This window comes from Pinus tabuliformis, chromosome 2_2, assembly GCF_031772625.1.
Source record: "Pinus tabuliformis cultivar Carrire ecotype Pingquan chromosome 2_2, CPIR1, whole genome shotgun sequence".
NCBI classification, from domain to species: Eukaryota; Viridiplantae; Streptophyta; class Pinopsida; order Pinales; family Pinaceae; genus Pinus; species Pinus tabuliformis.
This window is the reverse complement of record NC_142300.1, coordinates 634,089,334-634,104,338: the sequence shown is the minus strand read 5'-3', so window position 1 is coordinate 634,104,338 and position 15,005 is coordinate 634,089,334. Positions and strand designations below refer to the sequence as shown.

The following is a 15,005-nucleotide window of genomic DNA, read 5'->3' as shown; positions in this document are numbered from 1 at the left end:
AACATTTCTTCACGGGGATTTGGAAGAGGAAATCTACATGAAGCAACTTGAAGGCTTTGCGGTGAAGGGTAAGAAAGAACTCATATGCAAGTTAAAGAAGTCTTTGTATGGGTTAAAACAGTGACCAAGGATGTGGTATCAAAAATTTGATACATTTATACAGGGACTTGGCTTCACCAGAAGAAAAGCAGATCACTGTGTGTATTTTAAATTAATTGGTGACCGTGTTATTTATTTGGTCTTGTATGTGGATGATATGTTGCTGGTTGGAAATGACAAGAAATTATCCAGGATTTGAAGACCCAATTGTCCTCCAAATTCGACATGAAGGATCTTGGTGCTGTAAACTATATTTTGGGCATGGAAATTAAAAGAGATCGGGCAAAGAGGAAGCTCTGGTTAAACCAGAGGAAGTATGTCGAGACAATACTGTAGAGGTTTAATATGCAAGATAGTAAACCGGTGAAGCTTCCTATTCCTGTAGGTGTAAAGTTAGCTGTTGAAGAGTGTCCCAAGACACAAGAAGAGGAAGAGGATATGTCCCATGTTCCATATGCAAGTGCAATCGGTAGCTTGATGTATGAAATGGTCTGTACTAGACCAGATATTGCACATGTAGTGGGAGTATTGAGTAGGTTTATGTCAAAACTAGGGAAGGAGAACTAGACAACAGTGAAGTGGGTTTTCAGGTATTTGTGTGGCACTAGTGATTATGGTTTGTGCTAGCAAGGAAGACCAGGATTGGACAAAGTGTTGGATATTCGTGGCTTTGTTGATGCAGACTAGACTAGAGATTTGGATCAGAGAAGATCTACAAGTGGGTATGTGTTTAACCTATTTGGAGGTGCAGTCAGTTGGATGAGTAAGAAACAATTTGTAGTGGCACTATCAACTACAGAGGTAGAATACATGGCAGCCACTCATGCAAGCAAGGAAGTAGTTTGGTTGCAAATATTGTGTTCAAGTATGGGGTTAGTACAGGGAGCTATAAGGATAGACAGTGATAGCCAAAGTGAAATTTTCTTGGCAGAGAACCCTGCTTATCATTCAAAGACAAAGCACATTGATGTTCAGTATCACTTTGTGAGGGATATGATAGAAGAAAAAAAGGTGTTGCTGGTAAAGGTGGACACTTTGAAGAACACTGCAAATGCATTGACAAAATCTGTGAGCTCTAAGAATTTCGCCTGGTATAGAGAAACAATGGGCATTTCAAGGCTGGAAAAATGACTAAGCTCTCCTGTGGCCCCCTGTGGAAATAAAACAACAAGTGAGAGAATGTTGGGTTGTGTTATATTCTTTCCACGACTAACCTACATAGTGAACCGGGGGGTTAGAGGGGGGACTCTGCCCCCCCCTTCGTTACGCCAATTGCGTAGCGGGGGGGCGGCCACCCCCCATGTCCAGGGGGTTTGAGGGGGGCAGGTAGCCCCCCTCTACAGGGTTTGGCAGCACCTCAGGAAATTTTTTTTTTGGACCCTATATTAGGTTGGGCGAACCTACCTATGTTTTTCGGTCCATGGTTTTGGACGCAATGGTTTTCAGTCCATGGTATTGGATGCTTCGACATGTATAAATATGTATTGTAACATTGAAATGAACATAATAAAAAATCAAGCTGGTAGTCTTGGTTTTGGGATCTAGGGGAAAATCTTTGTGTATATGTGTTTTATGTGTTATGCTTTCACATTGTTTATTTTCTGTGTTTTAGAATTTGTATGCAAGTAATTTCTGTACGGGGTTAAAACCTACAATAATATTGTTCCTCTTGCCTTCTCTTATCTTAGATTCCTTACACATCCTCAAAGAACATTGGATGCTAGATGATTACCCAATCCTCCATTCTTTCTTCCCAAGTGAAGACAAGAATGTTGTGTCTATCTCTCCCTCTTAACTATGGAAGATATGCCCATTCTTGTAAAGGACTATTCCCAAGTTCCCTCTAACCAAGAACTTTCCCAAGCTTCCTCTTAATTAGGGACTTGCTAGAGCTCCCTCTTCAACTAGAGACTTTACCTTTTTCATCAACAACTTCTTCTTGTGGGTCCTTTAGCTGCTTGATCAATTTGTTTCCTTGAAGCCATGAAATCCAGTTGAGCTTCATCCTTGCAGGGCCGCAGCCATCGATCACTTTAATTCTTGGTTCATCATGCCATTCTTCTCTTCATGGAAAGTGGCTTACTTGATACATATCTAGAACCTTCTTCATATGGCTACTTCTTTCTCATCATGCTTCTTTCCAGAGTTTCAATCCTTCACATGAATGCTAGGTGTATTCACACTTACAATCCTTGTTTCAGTAGCCCTGCATGAACTCATCCAGATATTATTCAAGATATCAAAACATAACATTAAATCAAATAGTACCTTTCGAGATGGCTCTTCATCATGACATCTTGTTAGCTTGAATCATCAGTATTATGCATGTTCATATCTCCAAGTCCTTTCCAGGTGTCAAGGGTCCTTTGATCTTTTTCCTTCTATGTCAGAGTTCTTGGGCCTTCTTCCAAGGGATATCTTCAACAAATCTGTCAGATGTTGATTCCTAATGTCCATGGTGTCCTTTTATTCCTGATCTCTTTTCCCATATGCTTCTTTATATTTTCTCTTGTCAACCATCTCATACTCCATATGAGGATATTTCTCATGTTGACCTTTCTCAGTGAGTGAACCATGCCTTCATGCATATCTTAATGAAAGAGATCTTATCCTTATTCTTGACCATGCTTCTAGAGAAATTACCCATACTCATTAATAAATGATGACATGACTTAACTGGGAAACATAGATCCATACATACCTCATCTTAGTTCTTTCCTTGATCATTTCAGCTTCCTTTGACAACTTCCTTGATTGAGATTTTCTCAATTTCTTTTGACAACTTCCTTGATTGAGATTACCTTAATTTTCTTTGTTCTACTACATCTTTCTTTGCCTTCATATCATCCTTTCTTGAATCCCTATAAGTGGAATTCTTATTTATACATCTGCTCTTCTTGAAAGTCATGAAACCTCTATTGAATATTTCACCAGAGGATCCTTGTAGTCCTTATCCTGCAAATGCTCCTTCCTGTTGATGATAATGGCCTTCTAACATGATTCTTCCTGATCATGATCATTCCTTTATGCATTGATGAGGTCATTCAATGGCTACATGGTTCTTATATGGATATATTTATTTGAGCTATCTCTGCATAATGCTTCTATATTCCTGAAGATGCCATTCTCATAAATCATGCATTCTATCCTACTTCTACATTTTCCTATCATACCCAAAACTTTAAAGAAGACTTATGTGAAGAAGTTGCTCCCAGTCATAGAAGAGATCCATAGGAGCTTCCTTCTTTTGCTTCTTATCTTCTTCATTCACTTCTTGGGAAATGTGGGCTTCTTCTCGTTTTCTCTTATTATTGTCCTTCTTGAACTTAGGACAATCCCTCTTATAATGTCCATATTCTTGAAAACCAAAACATTGGACTTTGGGCATATCTCTTTTACCCTTCCTTTGTGGACCAAACTTGCCAAATTTTCCTTTTCTCTTGGCCATAGCAGAAAATGCTTGCTCCTTTGATCCCACATCGTCCTTGGCTTTGAGTCTAGTTTCTTCAGTTTTGCATAGGGACCAAAGTTCATTCAATAGGGTAGCTTCCTTCTTGGCATATATACTGGATGTGAAGTTGCCCCATTCCTTAGGTAATGCATTGAGCACTACAGTAGTCATTTCTCTGTCTGGCATAACTTCAACTAGTTCTTGTACCTAGTCTCTCATCTCAAAGACCTTCATGAAGTAAGGAGTTATTCCTTCTTCCTTGGATGTCTTCATTTTATATAGTTCATTACACAACAATATGACTTCTCCAGTTGTATTGAATGAGAATAGCTCCAACAGCTTATCATAGATTTCTTTAGATGTTTCAAATTTGGAAACATAAGGAATGAGAGGGTCCTTGATGGATTCTATCAGAATCCTTTAAGCCCTTGTTTCATCCTTATTATACTTTGCTAGGGATTGAGTTTGATCCTTTGTAAGAACAATGAAATTCCCTTTGATGGAGTCCATAACTTCATTTTCTTTGAGAAGTAGATCAATCCTCTTTTTCCATGCAAGGAAGTTAGCAATCCCAACCAATTTGTTTCTTTCCTTTGCAAAAATACATGTTGATATGTTCAAAAAAGGACATAAAAATACTTACTTGAGAGAGTTGATGATGAAGAGATCTTGCTACTTCCTTGAAGATTTGATGATTTGACTTCTTAGATCTTGGAGTTCTTCAAGATTCTTCCTTCAAGGTGCCTTGTGAGAGATTTGCATGTTGATGAAAACTTCTCAATGTGTAGATCTAGAGATCTTCAATGACGGGCTTGGATTTGAGTACCTTCCTTTGAAGATGATGAATCTTTGATGTAAACTCTTCTTGGATGGACCTTTTTGTAGATGCATTTAGATGGAAGGCTTTCTTCTTTCTTTGTTCCGAGGAGGGTAGTCCTTCTTGATGGATATAGGGGAGGAGATAATAATCATCCTTGTCTTTTGATGGATATGGAACCCTAGCTTGTAGATCTGATGCTTCAATCTTTGAGTTTCCTTGCTTCTTGATCTTTAATGCTTCAATGTTGTATGTGTTATTGAGATTCCCTTCCTTGATGTGTCACCTTAGCTCTGAAACCATGTTGAAGAATCTAGGGCATTTGGTTTAGGGTGAGATTCTTCTAATGATGATAACTATTTGTGAAGTACTTTTTACTTTTCTTATTAACACAATCTTCTCTTATTATTATTAGTGTGTGTTCTCTTACTTCATCAAACAATTACCAAAACAAAAGAGACAAGAACACGATGTTGGCTCTCAGCCAAGGAAAAATCTCTCTCTCCTAGAGAGGAAAACGCTTATGTAATTTTCTCTTATTGAAACTTCAATTGACAAATGCCAAACCATATACCCTTGACAATAAGATCCTCCAAGAACAAGACACAATCTCTCCATTGCAACTTCCTTTTTGTCCTTCAATCAATGCCTCCTTCGGCACTACACCTTGATCTCTTCCTTCGCACTTCTTTCGGTAACTGATAGCACTTTACTCTTTTTCCGGCAACTGCAAAAACCCTAGGTCTCCTTAGATACCTCTTCTTTGGTGTCTTCCTTTCCTTCTCTACCTCGCTTGACAGTCTTCCTTCTCCTTGATACATAGACTAGAGAATGAGGCTCTTCTTCTAGTATATCCTTGAAGTAGAATTTGGTCCTCTTAACCCTATTGTAGATCTGATTTCTCTCGCACATGTGGCTGACTTAGGCACAAAGTTGTCTTTCTTGCTTGCTCCCTTCCTTCGCTTGATGTGGCACCCACTTCAATTGATATGGAAGCATATTTGAAGCCTCTCTTTAGCTCAATCGAAACTTCTTGGAGGTATTCAATTTCTGACTTGTTGCAACAGCAAAATGTCCTCCTTTTCCCTCACACGTGTGAATGAGATCAGCCCAAAACAGAGATAACACTTTAATTTTCTTATCTTTCCTTCTTTTCTTTCCCTAGAAGGCTTCTTCCTTCTATTTCACACCTCTTTCTCGCTGAATTACAGAGCTGATCGAATTGGTTCTTGAATGAGAACAAGTTGCCCTATATATAGTGGTTGATCCTCCTCTTTTTGGGCTGACTTGATCAACTAGTGAGGCCAACTTCACTTTTGTGCATAAAAAATCATTTTTTGAGCCAACATGAAGAGGAGACTTGTCTTTGCTTTGGAGGATCACCTTTGACATATTTACATAGTGTAACTTGCCCTTAAATGGGTCTTTCATAATTACATTGACTCTTTGACTTTCCTATAACACTTCAACATGTGCTAGACCTATGCAATGAGCAAGAAACTCATTTTACAAATGACAAAAGCAATAATTTTTTTTCTTTTACAAGTACAAATATCAAAATTACATTTATGAAGACTGAACCTAGTTACACTTTCTTCAACATTATTTACAATAGAAAATGCAGTAGTAAATCAATCCTTATTTTCTTCAATTATAATGTTAAATCACTTATCATAATTTCTCTTAACTCAACAAGACATATATAATTGGAAGTTACAAACCATGAAGAAGACAAATGGATGAAAATCAAATATGCAATTTACACAAGTTGCATAAGATGAAGTTTATGTACAACCCTAGTCTTAACATAAGACTAGTACAATCCACTAGTCCTCAAAACTCTAGCTAGAGAAAACTAAGAAAACCCTATCTTAAATAGGGAGATCCCACAAGCATGAATCACTCAAGAAAGTCCTGTAGTGCGATATGTCTCCTCTTATTATTCACCTCTCCAAGTATAATCTAGGGTTTCATCCCATGAATCTAATCTCTAGATCCCAAGGATATGAAACCATAACCCTAAACTTAAATATCCTCCAACAATATCAAGAAACACTTGTGACTTTGTGAGAGAGAGAGAGAGAGAGACTATTGTTCTCTGCTTGATCACATCAAGTGCGACAAGTATAAATGAGCTATGAGGTTATGTTATCAAAGGGTTCTCTCCTTCCTCTATATATATGATAGGTAACGGTGGCCAACAACACATATATGGGCCAATGCCCTTACAAGAAACCTACAAAAATCACATGTAGACTCACACATGTGGAGTGCTACACTCCAAGGGTACATATTTAATGCTATGAAGTGTTTTCATCAACACACAAGGATCCAAATGCAAGGGAACCCCATGAGGTGTCCAACTCTTCTTTGACATGCCACCAAAATCTTTATTAATCATCCTAAGCCATGTACCCCGTTAGGTCCACTCTCTTTGCATGAATATTATCAAAACCCTAAACCCCTTAGCCAACTCCAACCCTACATATAAGAATCAAAGCCATATTGTACTATTCAAAACTTGATGCCCTCCTCCAAGATGCAAAATGCTCCTCCTCCTAAATAGGGTGTTCTCCATACCAACATCCATATCCATGTAGCCACCATGAATAATGTCACGAAAGTTGTCAAGAGAACTCTGATTCCCTATGAAAGAAAGCTAAGAAAGCACCTAATTGAGGTAAAGCAACCACTGGGTAAGCCATCTCCAATGTGCTACTCCATCATAGACCATCTCACATGTGCAAATCCATCACCATACACCATGTACCCCAAATCTCATGAAGCGCCCCCAATCACGGTGTAAACAATTTGGAGTACCTTGAAAGATAACATAAATTAGGGCAAGGGGAAAAAGCGCAAGTGTCATAAAATTGGTATTCGGTGAAATATCTCATCACTCTTGGGCCTTTTAACTCCAAATCAAGTTGGGAAGTATTTCTCAAATGTTCAATGTCATTACCCCCTTTTAAAACTCACACATGTACATATTCTAGGGTGACTATCTTCATTAAGAAAAAGTCCCTTCTCATTGGGCATTATTTCATGATGTAATTAAGATTCTTCTAGGCTACCCCAACATTTGACTCACTTTATTGTGGTTCTTAGGAAATATCAACTTGCACAAGGTTAGCTCTTTCAAGAACATTATAGCATTCCAACAGACGTGAATTCAAAAATATATATTTAATCTTTATGTAAATGGTGACTTTTATTGTAGAATGTATAATGGTGAATGATTTTTTTCTATTATAATGATGAATTTATGTGTATAGGAACAATGTTTAAGGCTATAATGGGTATATGCATTGCATTTAGAGGCTAGGTTGTAGCCTTATTCATCACTGTTGCATGGTAAATCCCTATGGCCAGTAAGTACCCAAATATAATATTTGAAAAAGGTTGTAATGAAAGTTAAAACAAGAAAATAAGACTAATTCATTAAAAACTAAAAATACACCTTGCTTCTTTTTTTTAAACTCTCTTCAATATAAATTTTCAAAATAACTGAGAGACTATCCATAATTTAATTTAAAAAATAAAAACTTCCTTTATTAATATTCCCTTATAATCCTTTGTTTGATAACTTCTATATCTCCCATTGCTAGTCCCTTATTCCATAATATTGGAAAAAATAATTTGGTGCCAAATTGCTATAATCATTGTAACCAAATCATCTAGCAAACATTAACTTAACTTTGAAAGTCTTCATTATTTGATTAAAATATTTTTCCTTTTATTTTAGGCTTCATGTATCATGGAGGTTGAGATTGTTTTATTTTTTACATTTTATCCAATAAGACTCCTCGCTCTAAAACTTAACTTAGGAGTCAAATATAACTTTAATAAATTTATTTTAGTAGACATCCACTTTATCTGGCCTAATTTGGAAAATAATAATTAATTGTTTCTTTAATTTAGAAAATCATAATTAATTGTTTATCCAATTGCATAAGTTCATCAAGTGATATTGGAAATTTTCCAATTCCCATTTAGAAAAAAGATATCTAACAAGTTCAATGGTAATTGTGAATTGATTTATTTTCATATAAGTAATTTATTATTGTTATTTATTGTATAGAATTATTTTACGTACTAGGTATTAGTTTTGTTTAGATCGTGTATATTCTGATTTTGACCAAAAATTTGTCACTTATCCATAGTTTAATATTAGGAATTCAATTTTTGTTATTTTTTATTATTATTATTTAAAGTTATTTATTTGTAAGGTGATTGGTTGAGGTCTTATTATGAGCTATTTAATAATTTCCATTTCTATTAATTACTGATTTTTAATTTTTAGTTTTATTTTCTTGTTATTTATTTATTTAACTAGATCTATTATTTCCATTTTCATTAATAATAGTTTTATTTGTTTATATTTATCAATTTAAGATGACTTACTATTATATATTAAAAACATATTTTAATAAATTTAATTATAAAAAATAATATATATTAATAAAAAATAAAACATATATACATATATATATATATATATATACACATTATTACTTAATCGCATTTCCTAATTTTTGATAATAATATTCAATAATTATTATATTTTTATTTTTATTTTTATTATATTTTAGTTTAATTAAACTATATTTAAATTCAACTAAGTTAAATCACAATTACTAACTAATATATATCTGTTCTGTTGTTTAATTTCATATACTTACTTTACGTACTTTCTCAATTGGAATTATTTTTTTCCAAGGAAAAAAACGAACTTTTTTATAAGGAGTAAAAAAGTTACAAGCAGATGAGTTAACATTCTGAAATGGTCTGCCTAATAAAAGGCCATCCTCCTCTAATGAGGGTCATCAGTACCCCTATACCGTGCTGCTCAAAAAAGAGCACTTGCTCTCGGCCTATACAGCTGTACCCAGAAGGAAAAACATGATCAGAAGTCCGAAATCCAGCTGGGCCTCCTTTCAAGAGGAAAACGACCCAGCTGATCCCATACCGATATTAATATCCACAGTCCGCTTTCTCAATTGGAATTATTGCTTCAAATTCTCTTGCCAAATAATCTACACAAGGAGACTCGGTTTTACTTCGTTCTCAAGTTTGAAGGTGAAGTCTTCCGCTGACATCATCTACATAGCATCATCTAATAGCTCTAGGTAACCACCCATATGGATGTTCGTACGAGTCACGATGGCCGCAATGTCCATATGGTTTTTTTTGGAGTGAAATGCTCTGAAACTCTTATTTGTTTTTAGTTTATATGTATATCATTTTTGTCTTGCAAATTTCTTCATCTACCCAATTTGTATTTTTTTAACCTGTGAGTGTTTAATTCATTATGCTCAGAGATACTCTACAATTTAATTTAGGAAAGATGTGTACGTGTAATAACAAAATGTGACTCTACTTAAAGAAGTTGTTTAAATTTTTTATTTTATTTTAATTTTCCTTTCTATTAATATAATTATTTTTTATTTTTACTTAATATTATTCTTAAAATTATTTTTTAATAAATATTAATTAATAATGATGTTATAGTTTTTTACCATTATATTTAATAATCTAATTTCTCTTTATCTCCTTTTTAAATAATAATATTTAATAACCCAAAACTTTCTTTAAATAATAATATTATTAAGTAATGTAGATTTAATGACTGGTTATCTTGCTCAATAATATCATTATTATTATTTGCTTTGTGATTTATTTAATTAATATTATTATTCTCTGTTTTGTGATTTAGTTAATTTTAATTTTATAGATTTTTTTATATTTAAATATTATTTCTCTTTCAAGTATTTTAATTTTTTTGTATTTTTACTCTTCTATTTATTTATGTGTTAAAAATGGTTATAAAATAATGAATAATTAGTAACCTGTCTTTCAAGTATTTTAATTTTTTGTATTTTTATTCTTCTATTTATGTGCTAAAAATGTTGTTATAAAATAATGAATAATTAGATATTGTTGGAGAAAATAGCTTTATACTCTCTTTTTTTTAATCTCCATATTCTCCGACAAGCTTCACACTCACTAAAGCCTAATACAAAATGGAAAAGTTTCTTCTTTAATAATAAAATTATTAATTTAACGGGTTCAATTCTCTCTATGGTGATCCCTTCGAGTGGATTTGCATGGTACAATTATTACGTGGATGTAGTGGTCAGTGATATATAAGGTCTGTAAACCTCACGCACACATATATTATTTAGGAATCACTATTTATGTCGAATGCGGGTAACTTAATTGGTGATCAAAGTGATGAGTCTTGATAAAAATAAGAGATTCAAGGTTTAAGTCCCCAAAGACCGCCAAAAGTTTACACGTAACCATGTGCTATGCGAGCTACTGAATTCCTTCCTCTGGGATACCCAAAAATATATATATATATATATATATAATTTAATTTTTTTATAGATTAATATATATATATATATGTATATATATATATATATATATATTATTAATATATATATATATATTATTAATTTTTTTACTAAATAAATGATTAAAATGATATTATTTTAAAAAAATACACACAAATTTTAAAAAAAGACATAATATGTATATCTCTTTTATTTTTTAATCAAACTTTTGGAAGAATAAGATTCCCTATGCGTAAGTTTTGCCTCTTAAAATTAGCTTATCATTTTTAATGTGTTATAGCCTAAGTTTATCTTTTTATTTAGCCTTACAAAAACTTTAATTGATTTTTGTACTTTTCTCTCTTAAAATTAAGTTATCATTTTTAATGCGATATAGTCAAAATTTATCTTTTTATTCCGTCTTACAAAAACTTTAATTGTTTTTTAAATAATAAATGCAATTTTCATATTTTAAAAATTTGAAAATTCAAATACAATTTAAATTAAAAAAAAAAATAATTATAATAATTATATATTAATGTTTTTAACTTTATAAAATATCAGTCTAGATCCATCTTAACTTTGGATCTACCAACAATTGAGAGAGATCAAATTCTTCTTTATTCTAAAAGAGAGATTTGAGTTAAGATCGATCTAGACTAGTTTAATTTCCCCCTTTCAATAGACTACATTCGACATGAATACCATGGGTCAATACTATGAGTTCTTAATACCATGGACCATTTTATTATTATTTTACTTCTATAAAGTTATGTTTATATATATATATATATATATATTACTCTTAAAATGTTTACATTACATTATATTAATCTTTTAGCTTAATTTAATTTATTTTTTATTTTTAAATAATTTGATTTAGGCAAAATGTTAAACATTACATTATAACATCTTTCTCATACTAAGCTTCAGAGCCCCTCAAATAATATTTTAAAAATAAATAAAAAATAAAAAATTACTATTAATTTTAATTTATAAAATTGAGAGCCCATAGGGCTTAGAATAGGGGGTGATGGGATGTATGGTTAAGTCACTCCTTTATGTGAAGGTCATCCTTTCGAAACTCAATAGGTATTTTCACCAAAATTAGGTGATACAATTTCAAGCAAGAATGTGATTTTTTGTTACTTAAAATACATTTTTGAATGCATAAATAGATTCAACAAAGTGAAAACCCCCTGGGGCACTCAAATTAAACAACTTAAACTGATATTTTTAAAAATTCCTATCAGATTTTAGTTAAAATTAGCCAAAAAAAAAGAAAAAAGGAAAAAAAAATTGTCATTTCATTTATAAGTTAAACCACTACAACCGGGAGATAAATGACAATATATTAAAAAGAAAATGAAATAATAAAAAGATTTTAATAAGCCAACCTATATACATTTTCACTCCCAATCTACCAAGCACTCATAGAGATCAAATATTTTGAAATGTAAACCACTTGAGTAAAAAAAACTTAATCTCTTTAAACACTTGATAGATCTAAAATTACAACCAACCAATTCTACTTTAATTTTACATACGTTACAATTATACAATTATATATAATAATAAAAATAACATTGTAAGTTGCTATTCCTTTCTTCTTTTAATGTAACAAACCTAATTTGCATATGCCTAACTAATTATGCCCGAGGCTCCTAAATTCCACCTTCTGAATGCATGCTCGTAATCTTGCCTTTTCATCTCCATTTTCTCTAACGAGTGATCACACGTAATCTTGCCTTTCCATATCCATTATCTCTTACCAGTTATGCCTGTTGTCATAGTCTCCCAACTTCTACCTTCTGAATGCATGATTCATAGCCTTGCTTTTTCTATGTTTATAACAAAATTAAGGCTATGCATACATCCGACAGGCTTGGATTTGTGCCATGATGTTAAAGGCTTAGAGTTGTGATGCCTACTATTTGTATGAATTGAATATGTCATGCGATGGTTTACCTATGACAGAAAAAACATTATTAACCAAACATTTAAAATTCATCAAATTATCAAGTTTGAAATAGATAGCAATGGATAGAATCTAATGCAGCAAGGTTTCAATTCGTTAATTATACAGATGTTGGTTTACGAATACATGGAAAATGGAACACTGCACGATCATCTCTCTGGTAAGTTTCTGCTGTCATCTGATATTTTCATATACTATACATTTTTTTCATGAGCGTGCTTCAGTTTCAAATGTCGATCAAGAATGAGAGAAACATCTTATGCATTGACAGGACGTTTCCAATCAAAGCCTCTAGACTTCGCCCTTCGTCTTCGCATTGCCCTGGGATCAGCGAGAGGCATTATGTATCTCCATAATGAAGCTAATCCTCCCATCTTCCACCGTGACATAAAGGCCAGTAACATCCTACTCGATGATAAATTCAATGCAAGAGTTGCAGATTTTGGATTGTCAAAGCTAGCCTCACTGCCAGAAATGGAAGGTTCAGCTCCAGATCATGTGTCAACTGTAGTGAAAGGAACTCCAGTAAGATATAAAACTTGAAGTGATATATGCATAATATTTGCACCAGTTTTTATTGTATTAGCGAGCAAGGGATAACAGTCTTTCCTTTTTGTAGGGATATCTCGATCCAGAGTACTTCTTGACTCATCAGTTGACTGATAAGAGTGATGTATATAGTTTTGGCGTGGTTCTCTTGCAGCTTTTGACAGGCATGCAACCCATTTCAAATGGCAAGAATATTGTGAGGGAGGTAAATGTCTTTATTATACATATATTTACAGAGCATAAGATTTGAACCCAAATTTTTTTATTGGAAATAGCTCAAGATTTAAATCTAAAATTTTTAATTAAAAAATAACACAAAATTTGAACTCAAAATTTTGTGGTCAATAGAACTTCATTTTTACTGCCATTATCAATTAAACTACCAAATTCTTTTCAAAATCTACTATTTACATACATAAAAATGCCATCCCAATACATGATATTGAATTTTGTCATACACTAGTAATTACTTCTCAACTTTACAAGGACTTCAATATCTTGTTGTCAAGTTTTTCCTGAAATGAGTGAGGAAGGTATATATTTTACCGTTACTTTTGGGTACTTGCAGCTAATTGACTTGCTTTACAGGTGAATTTGGCATATCAGAGTGGAATGATGTTATCTATGATCGACAAGCGAATGGGTTCATATCCTTCAGAATGCTTGGAGCCATTTGCCAGATTGGCATTGCGTTGTTGCCAAGACGAAACAAATGCACGCCCCTCCATCGCTGAGGTTGTGCTTGAGCTTGAGAAGATCTTCCGGTTAATGCCAGCAGAAGAAGATCATAACATACCGTTCATGCAAATTCATATGGATCCAATGAACATGAAGAAAAGGCAGAGCGAGATATCTGCAGAAAATCCTTATTTGTCTTCTGATATTCCTGGGAGCGACCTTCTGAGTGGAAATATTCCCGAGATCGCACCACGATAGAATGTTTTATATGTACATGTTACAACATTCCTCTTCCCATCTTGCATACACATTGTACTGAATTAAAAAACCTTCACTGCTGTACACTAGGACTCATAAATGGACTCTAATTGTATAAAATAAAAGTGCGCACATGGTGTGGCAATCGAGGAAGAAACGTGAACTCTCCTTGGACTGGGATCCTTTTTCTGAACGTTCTGTGCCTTGGTTTATATAGATTAGGCCAGACAGTTACCGATTCACCATGTTGATCAAAAAAAAAAAAAAAATTATATTTCAACTTCCCAAGTTTTTAGACTATGCATTTTACAGTTTAATATTTAAAAATATTAAAAAAGCTAATTCAATAGATTCAGGTTTTTTGGTTAACAAGTTTAGCATTGATATTTTCAAAAATGTTAATTAAATTGATTTAGGTTGCATTATTCAATTCTTTTCGTATTACATTTTGGTTTCAAATAATTTTACATGAAAGTTACTTTATGGTTCAATTTAGATTAAAGTTGGTCTCTTTTAAGTTTGAACTTGATTTTAAATAGGGAAGGACTTTTTAGGAAAGATTAGGTATTTAATTGATAAATAATTTAAATTTTAAATAATAAATAAATAAATAGAAAATTAATTTAATTGATTATTGTTAATATTGTTAAGTATTTTATTAATTTTATGTCAAATTAATTTAGAATCATGATTTATAATCTTTCTTTTTTATTAAAAAAAAAATTCAATAATAAAATATAGTTTAATAACTCGTTAACGTAAGTTTTGATAAATACTTTTCTTTTGTAAGTAAGAAGTTTCTATTGATAATGAAAATCCAAAATACAAAATTTGCAA

The 15,005-nt window shown here is 32.7% G+C and overlaps 1 protein-coding gene across 3 annotated transcripts in view; it reads left to right on the top strand.

Moving 5' to 3' along the window:
* Window positions 1-14,429, top strand: part of LOC149194226 (putative LRR receptor-like serine/threonine-protein kinase At1g06840) — a 404,279-nt gene extending 389,850 nt beyond the window's left edge. For all 3 annotated transcript variants that reach the window (XM_089407379.1, XM_089407380.1, XM_089407378.1), the window contains 4 exons: window positions 12,792-12,843; window positions 12,955-13,208; window positions 13,303-13,437; window positions 13,821-14,429. In XM_089407379.1, the coding sequence (XP_089263505.1) occupies window positions 12,792-12,843; window positions 12,955-13,208; window positions 13,303-13,437; window positions 13,821-14,168 (789 nt within the window). In that variant the 3' untranslated portion in view covers window positions 14,169-14,429. The remainder of the gene's footprint in view (window positions 1-12,791; window positions 12,844-12,954; window positions 13,209-13,302; window positions 13,438-13,820) is intronic.
* The last annotated feature ends 576 nt before the right edge of the window (window positions 14,430-15,005 follow it).